General features: G+C 39.0%; 1 protein-coding gene across 3 annotated transcripts in view; it reads left to right on the top strand.

The window, feature by feature from the left end:
• PTPRE (protein tyrosine phosphatase receptor type E) overlaps window positions 1-8,501 on the top strand; it is an 83,745-nt gene that overhangs the window by 63,764 nt on the left and 11,480 nt on the right. For all 3 annotated transcript variants that reach the window (XM_064514381.1, XM_064514380.1, XM_026115841.2), the window contains 6 exons: window positions 1,075-1,210; window positions 1,622-1,771; window positions 2,558-2,651; window positions 3,504-3,580; window positions 5,660-5,794; window positions 6,622-6,747. In XM_064514381.1, the coding sequence (XP_064370451.1) occupies window positions 1,075-1,210; window positions 1,622-1,771; window positions 2,558-2,651; window positions 3,504-3,580; window positions 5,660-5,794; window positions 6,622-6,747 (718 nt within the window). The remainder of the gene's footprint in view (window positions 1-1,074; window positions 1,211-1,621; window positions 1,772-2,557; window positions 2,652-3,503; window positions 3,581-5,659; window positions 5,795-6,621; window positions 6,748-8,501) is intronic.

Below are 8,501 nucleotides of genomic sequence, written 5' to 3' on the forward strand. Positions count from 1 at the left end.
GGGGGGCAAGCGCTGCTCCAGCAGCGGGAGGGCAGGGAGAAGAGGAAATGGCTGGAAGAGGGGACAAGCATGAGGGAAAGGAGAAAAACCTGCCAAATCAATGAGTAAGTGTAAAGGAATTTGGAGGCAGAAGGTTACAATGGGACTTTGTACCTTGAAGAAGTTTGGTGAAATTTCAGTGGAGAGCCGAGTTCCTTGATTTCCCTGCTTGCTTCAGCAGACTGAACATCATTCCAAGCAGACTTGGAATAGTATTTTGATTTTTTTACATAGCATTTGCGCATAAGACTATGTGTGTGTACATATATATATACACGTATGAACCATGTAGCGCTATATATGCAATTAGTAGCACTATGCATGCCATTAGTTTTTCTGGTATTATTTAAAACTTAGTGTTTCCTTGCTGAAAGTTAGTCTGTATATTTGGGAACACTGGGATGAGGGGAGAAATTTTTGTCATTTTTTTAGAAGGTGTTTTTCTGACATTACAGCAGTTGCTGTATAAAATAAGCGAACAGAAGGTTAAAGGAGAGCTATTAATGCCTAGCACAGGATGCCATGCCCTTTTCCTCTGAGAGGAAGAGCTGAAAGGCATTCAAGTAGCGTAATTCATGATAATCTTGCTCCCTCTCGTGGCTGTTGAAGGACATGTAAAACAATATTTTGGGATAGCTCTATTAAACAGTGTAGAACTTGTTAACAACGTAACATTTTCAAAATAACATGCAACAGCAACCACACAAAAAAGATCTCAGAAGTAAGAAAAAATATTGGAAAGTCCATCCTTTCCTTAGACTGCATAATTATAGATGGTCAAATACAATCTTTTTTCCAAAGATCTTTTCTAATATAATTTCAATCTTATCATTTCTGAGCTGGAAAAAAGGGTGACATTTTCTGTTTAAAAACTGAGCTCCTTTTGTATTGATACCGCTATTGAGGTCAAAAATGAAACTTTATATTTCCCAGTATTTCAATCCAGTATAAACAGCCTAAGTTCTACCTGTGTCTTTGCTGTAGCAACTGGTGAAGTCCCTGTAGTTCATTTAAGTGTCTCTTTTTCTCTTGAAGTGCTGGCGTGGGTCGAACAGGCACGTTTATCGTTATAGATGCCATAATAGACATGATGCACGACGAACAGAGAGTTGATGTTTTTGAGTTTGTTTCAAGAATCCGGAATCAGCGTCCACAAATGGTTCAGACTGACGTAAGTAGACGTTAACCGGCTGGAATTACCACTTTTCAAGTTGCAAGTAGCACATGCCTCTACATCCCTGCTCTGACATGCACCCCAGTATTTCCCGTCCTGTCATGCAGCTGGATTATTGCAAACTGAACAAAACCCAGGAGAAGGTTGGGGAGGAAGATCCAGACAAGTTAGGGCTGTGATAAAACCACCATAAGGCACATTTTATTTAGCAATCACATCCATGTTTTCCCTGTACATAACAGGATGGAATTTTATAGAATGCGAGTGATATAATAGAAAACTCTGTTTTAGCTTAAACTGTATTTTGATGACTGTCGAACAACTGAGAGTAAAGGAAATGCCAGATTTGATACAATTTCACTTCACTGCTTTCACTCTACTTACGTGCTTATTGTTTGTTCCTTGCAGATGCAATATTCATTCATTTATCAAGCCTTACTTGAATACTACCTCTATGGGGACACGGAACTAGATGTGTCATCCTTAGAAAAACATCTACAGACATCCCACAGTACAGCACCAAATCTTGTCAAAATAGGGCTAGAAGAAGAATTTAAAGTAAGTATGGAAGGCCTTTGCCCTAAGATTTCAACAAAAAGATACCTCAAAAAAGATACCTCAAAAATGGAAAAGTATGACCTTAAAAAAAAAAAAAAAGGAAAAGAAAAAAAACCTGTCCAAACTGAACAACTCGTTTATTTTATCGTGTGCCTGTGATGGGTGGAACCTGGCGGGACAAGTTCTGGGCCTTGCTTTAACATTCTGTTCTTAAAAATGCTGATTGAAGGTGACATCACTTTACTGACCTTTTCCTATATGCATTCACTAATTTTTGCTTATAAAAGTAAAGTGGAACTATTCGTTTGGCCATATGCTAGATGTCAGATCAGATAATGCTGGAAAATGGAGCTGGATTTACATCGCACCTAATTAACAAGTCAACAGAAATGTTAACTTAGTCGTGACTATAGAGTGGATTACTCTGAATTTTCAGATCTCGCGCTGAATATCTAGCATTTCTATTCAGAGAAAACCCAAATGGAGAAACCGAAAATGCTGGCCTTTTGCGATCCATGTGTGGAAATGAGAAGGCTGACGCTGGTGCTCGGCATGCTCCAGTTCCTTTAGACAAAACTGCCGAGCTGCGGCTGGAGATGCCACGGCTAAATGATGCTCGGCGTCCTCCTCAATCTTCCTCTCGTTGCTCAAAGGCTGGAGAGACAGAAATGGCAGTCGCTAGACAAAAAGGCAAACGTTTTCAGAAGCGGCTGATTTTATGAAAGGTGAGAGAGAACTGCGTCCGTTTCAGCTGGCCCTTACCCGAATCTCTGTGTTTTATTACAGAAATTAACAAACGTTCGAATAATGAAGGAAAACATGAGAACTGGCAATCTTCCAGCAAACATGAAGAAAGCCAGAGTCATCCAGATTATTCCATGTAAGACGATCAGTTTCGTATCTATAGAAACGAGTGTTATAAATATATGATTATTGCAGTGTTGTTGTAAGTAGACTTTATGGCTCTCTGCTGGTAGCTCCACATCTCACGTGAGAACGTAGCTGTGTTGGGCTGAGCTCAAGAGCAGAGCCCTGCCCAGGCCTGGAAACTGCATGTCTGCAATAATTACTACATACGTTTTCAAGAGAAGACGACTGAATTTCTCTGCCTGTGTAATTCCAGTCCTTTCAAGACCTGGTTGTGCTGTCCTGCCTGGTAGTTCTGTTTCTTTTTCAGCCAGGACAGGGTTTCAGTTAGCCTTCCCTTTGGTTTTGCCGCCTCCTTTGCAGGCAGGTCTGGGCTAAAGGTTCTGGAGAACTTTCTTGACAGTAACAGCAGTATGGCAGTGTCCTTGCAAAATGTCTGCAAGCAATTAATTCTGGCCTTACTGCTTTTTTTTTTTTTTTTCCCACTTTTTCAACATAAAATATATTATGATCAGATATTTCTCAGGACTGGATGAAATAATTCAGCAGTTCCAGCGTTTCAACAGCCATCCCTCGTGGTTCGCTGTGCTCCCCTGCATCCTCCTGAGCAGCGTTGTAATGTCCGCATGTGAAAACGAAAGTTTCCGAGCTTGCTTGACATATCCTGTGTGAACGGAAAAACAAACAGCAGGAACGCGAGCACCCTCCGCCACGCACTCAGTAAATCCTGGATAAGACCTCTAAGTCCTTTTTCCTGGCTTTCAGACAAATTTGTCATCGTCGTTGTTCTTTCACAAATGTAATAATGGAGCAGTCAACGTACAGTTGGCAAAAGAGAGAATAGATATTTGTTTTTATTTTTCAGATGATTTTAATAGAGTGATTCTGTCAATGAAAAGAGGTCAAGAGTATACAGACTACATCAATGCGTCCTTCATAGATGTACGTATAAAAATTTTAATGTACTTAAACTGAAAGTCAAATATTTTGTTGTTGCAGATGAGTCCTTTTAAAGAGACACTATCAACTTTGCTTATGAAGAACATTAGCATTTTTGTTTTGGTTTTGCTTGTGAGAGATTCCAGATGCATTTCTTATCTTACTCCAATGTTTTCAATTTCAGTTTAGAGAGTTATGTAATTTAAACATTCTTGTTGTGGTTAGGTTTATAAACTAAGGTTTTTGTTAAATCCTAAGAAAACAAACAGTGAAACAGATTAATTAGCTCTACAACTAACAGTTGTAATTGGAGCTAACTGCTTCATTATCTGCATGCAGGTTAAAAAATAAACTGAGTGTGCACTTTGCTGACTTGCAAAGCAAAACACCGGTATATTTAGTATGGGGAAAGGATATCACAGTGTTTGGGAGATTCGATTTACCTGGGGAGACCTGGCTTAATTCCTAACTTTGTTCCTGCCTTGCTGTGGGAAGCTTGGGCAACGTCATCTATTGTGTTTCAGTTTTATTTAAATATGAGAATTAATTATATCCTTAAGCAATAAAACCCTATTAGTGATTGAGGATCTTGGATACTCGTTATGAAGATCATATCCGTATGTAAATAGAGCTGCAGCTCAGAAAGTGAGTTATATGGTAATTCTGCAGCACGGCTAATAACTGCAGTTGTTAATGTTCTTTAATATTCTCGTCGTGAGATCCTCTCCGTTAGCTAGCGCTGCAGAATGCGAGTCCTTCAGCCGTGACTCTAAGAAGCCATAAAGTATGGCCCAGAGTCAGGAATTGCCTTTTCTGCAGGCAGACAAGGTGAACTCACGTGGACAGGGAATTGCAGGAGCTGATGATCCTCTTTCACATAAAATCAGAATAAAGCCATTTCTCCCCTGATTTCAGTGGGGTCACTTCTGCCTTATCACTGTGTTCATCTCATGCTCTCAAATGCTTTCCCAAACCCCAGGCTTTAACATCTGACATTCCTCTGCAATTCATACTCATTTTTGTAAGGAATAATTTGAAACTGCTAGTTACATATGGGGTTTTCAAATCATCTAACTTCAGGCACCTGGTTGGGTGAAGGGAAGGGGAAACCAGGAGTGGCTCAGCATTAGCTTCGAGGTGGGACTTCATGTTGCGTAATCATTCGTATCTCTTGCACTCAAATCATCCCAAGGGTTAGCTGGATAGAAAGCTTGTCATCTGCAATGACCTAGCCTGAAACTATGCTCTTATTTTAACTTTTTCGTTAAATTAAATAATTTAACCACGATTTAAGCATGCTTCCAGAGTACAAGTATTCTTATGGTTCCCCTAAAAAGATTGTATCAAAAATGTGTCCTTTGACATCTCATGACTATGCCTTTTACGTTAAGAATTTGAGTAATTTTTTTTTACTGCATTTCTAGCAGTGAACAAATTCCAGATGTTTTGTAGATTTGGTGCAGAGAATTTGAGGTAGCCTTCAAATTATGAAACAGCCAGTTTAAACTTAGCAACTGAAGTAGCGTTCAGAGAGAAACTGCATAATAGTCTTTCTGAATACTGAATCCTGTCACTCTCTACTTGCATTCCTTCGGGGTTCTTCAAAAAGCTTCTCTTAGTCTGGCATTTCAACAGCAGATTTTACTGCTTTCCAGGCTCCCTTTACCTTTCAAGTAAAGAAGTATTCTAATGTAACAGAAAACCAGCAGCATTTCGGTCGTGTTTTCTGCTATTACATCTGAGCGATGCATCTTTTGCATCTTTTTTTTGTCTTGTAAAAATAGATATAATTTCAAGGGAATACTTCGAGTATTTTAACCTTTGTAAATCTCTTGGACTCATCTAAAGTTGGGTTCTAACTTACTCTTCTCCCTAGAATAAGGGAAGTAACTAAAAAATACTTGCTATTACTTCCCTTTCCATAACTTACAGCACTTTGAAAATGTTGATCAGTTGTCTGTTGAGGAGCGTAGGTGTTTGCATCAGGTTCGGGGTGGATTCTGGAGACTGTTTGAAAATATACCCCAGATTTGAAATAATATCCTGTGTCACTGTATAAATACATCTGTTCTTTCTGCGCAGGGCTATCGCCAGAAGGATTACTTCATCGCCACGCAAGGCCCGCTTCCTCACACCGTGGAGGACTTCTGGCGCATGGTTTGGGAGTGGAAGTGCCACACTATCGTGATGCTCACAGAAGTTCAGGAGAGGGAGCAGGTACGAGTCGCGCAGCTTCCGATCCTCGAGCAAAGCAATTTCCATTCACAGCTGTAAACCCTCCTCGTGGTTTTAAAAATGCGATAAATATGAGCGTCGACATTAGATAAACTATTTGTTTCCTGCAAATCCTAGTGATAGACGATTTTTTTTGTCTTTTCTGAAATGACGTGCTGCTTCACTATGAGGCATAGGCCAATTTTGTTTTTTTTGCTTGAACTGTCAGAAAATCCGCCTAAACTACTGAGAATTATGCTTTGTAAACAGGCCTGGTCCACCATCGAAGGCACAGCGCAGGTAGGGACACCTGAAGTGGGCACCTGTTGAATAGATGGCTTGGGCTGGAGAACAGCAGGCAAAGCTCTCCTGCCAGGTTCCCTCGCTGTTTTGCTAGCGTGTAGCTCCAGTGGCTTATTCCGAACCCGCCTAATTCCGTTCTGGAGTAATGAAAAGCGTCCTATATCCCTCTCTGCTGCAGTGCTGGAGCTTCAGGGCTCCCCTCTGCCGCCGGGGTGTTTCAGTACGGGTCTGGGTGTTTGCTTTTGGGAGACTTTTAAAAAACATTCCATCACATTTAGGTGTTAATTTTATTCTAATCTGCTTATAAAGCAATATTTACTACCCTTCATCTCTGTATCCTTTTTATCCGAATGGCCTATATTGTGGAAATACTTTATTGCTACATAAACCAAGGGGTTGTTAGCTATTCCACTCCAAAGTATTTAGAACATGTTTATTAAAACCTCTCCTACAGTGGAGACTCGTGAAAAATTAGATAACTGGAAAAATTTTCAAGGAACATTTATGATTCTCTTTCAATTTTGCAGGAAAAATGCTTCCAGTACTGGCCGTCAGAGGGCTCTGTGACTCACGGAGAGATAACCGTGGAAATAAAGAATGACAGCCTTTTAGATGCCATAAGCGTAAGGGACTTCATAGTTACATACAATCAGGTATTGTGTTTAAATTACATGAGTTTGGTTTTTGCTTTTGTTTTTTTGCATTGGAAGGCATTTACAAATAAGATTACTTAAATGCTGGAATTTCTATGTAAAGTTAACTGTGGTTAGTCATCATCTGACATTTTATCAGTGGAGTGGAAGCTTATATAAAACACTTTGCTTAAATGTAAAATTTAAGCAAAATTCTGATTGTAGAACATACCCTTGATCAAAGTGGTTATCTTGGTTTTTGTTTTTTCTTTTTTTTTGGTTGTTGTTGCTGTCACTCTTGCATTTTATATCATCTCCCACATAAAGAGCTGAAAATTTGAGTCAGCATTTTAAAACTCTGAAGTTTATAGCACATGTACTTACGTCTGCCTACCAGCTGTTTATGTTTCTCTGTTACAAGCGTGATTCACTCAAACCAGTTTGGTCCTTCTGGGCATGCATCTCTTTAGGAACTCGTTTGCATTTTTGTTTTAAAAAAATACTTTTTGTGAAAGCTTGAGTATCATACATTTAAATAATTATGACGTTATACAGACCTTATACACTTAAATACTTGGCACATGCAAAGCCTTTAAAGTCCAAGTGCTCTGTATTTCTTTATGAAGGACGGATAAGACATGAATAGACACTCTGCTTCATGAAGCATACAGTTCTTGTCCATGTTTTGACTTCTGTTATACTGGAAAGTGTTTAAAGCCCAACTAACAATTCTAATTCATATCCAGACAGCAACATTTGTGCATTACAACCTTGCATCCTTAATGTCTGTTGCTGTAGATCTAAGAACATCTCAGTAACTAACTTACAGTGCTGGAGTGTCCCGAGTGGAGACAGCCAGACTGCATCAGTAATATTTAAAGTAATATGTTAAAACATCTTCTGCAGAGCTGGGGGAGAGGAGGATTGACCAAGCCTTTTTCCCCAGAACGGTTAAGTGTTCCAAGTCGTGTGGTACAAAACAGTGACAAAAGACTTCATCAAACTTGTGTGTCAGTAGATATCCATTACCAGCACAGGTTCCAATCCAGTTCACTTCAGGATTAATTTCTAGGATAAAGGTAAATAACACGGAATCAGAAAATTCCGCTACTGCTATTCACATCGCAAGAAGAAGCACAAATGTCAAAGTATTATGTTTTTTTCTTTCTCAGATTATTTTCTGTTTCTCTTCCTTATCTTTAACATCAGAATTTTCACACTGTTAGTAAGGTCCATTCCAAACCTGCCTGTTGTAATTATATTCAAAATAATGATGTAACATTCAGATTATGTGACAACATTAGCATGATGCAAATACCCATTTATGGCTACTTCTAATTAGCAAACATATAGGCAAGGAAAATAATTTTTAAATTTCCTGGTAACAGGTGGTGTTGAACAAAGATGAAGGAATTTCATGAATTGAATTTTTTTTTTTTACTGACACTTTGGATTTTTCCTTTGGATGATAAAAGTCATAAATGATTGATACTGAAAATGATAATCTTAAATGTGTATATATCCTCAGAGCTACTCAGATGAAACAGCTGTGCAAATCGAATGGAAATTATAGGGGCAAATTGTCAGTGGAGTGTGCAGGGAATGAAGAAACAAAACACTGAGGTCTGCCTGACTAATATATTATGGATCAGGTTGAAAATAGCCCCCTTTATCATAATATAATGGCACAAAATTTATATTAAGAATATCTAAGGTAAGAAGTGTGTTTCCATTTTGAAATAACTACATAAAATCTGTCCCCTGCGCGCGTGCAG

Source organism: Dromaius novaehollandiae, chromosome 6, assembly GCF_036370855.1.
Source record: "Dromaius novaehollandiae isolate bDroNov1 chromosome 6, bDroNov1.hap1, whole genome shotgun sequence".
Classification (NCBI taxonomy): domain Eukaryota; kingdom Metazoa; phylum Chordata; class Aves; order Casuariiformes; family Dromaiidae; genus Dromaius; species Dromaius novaehollandiae.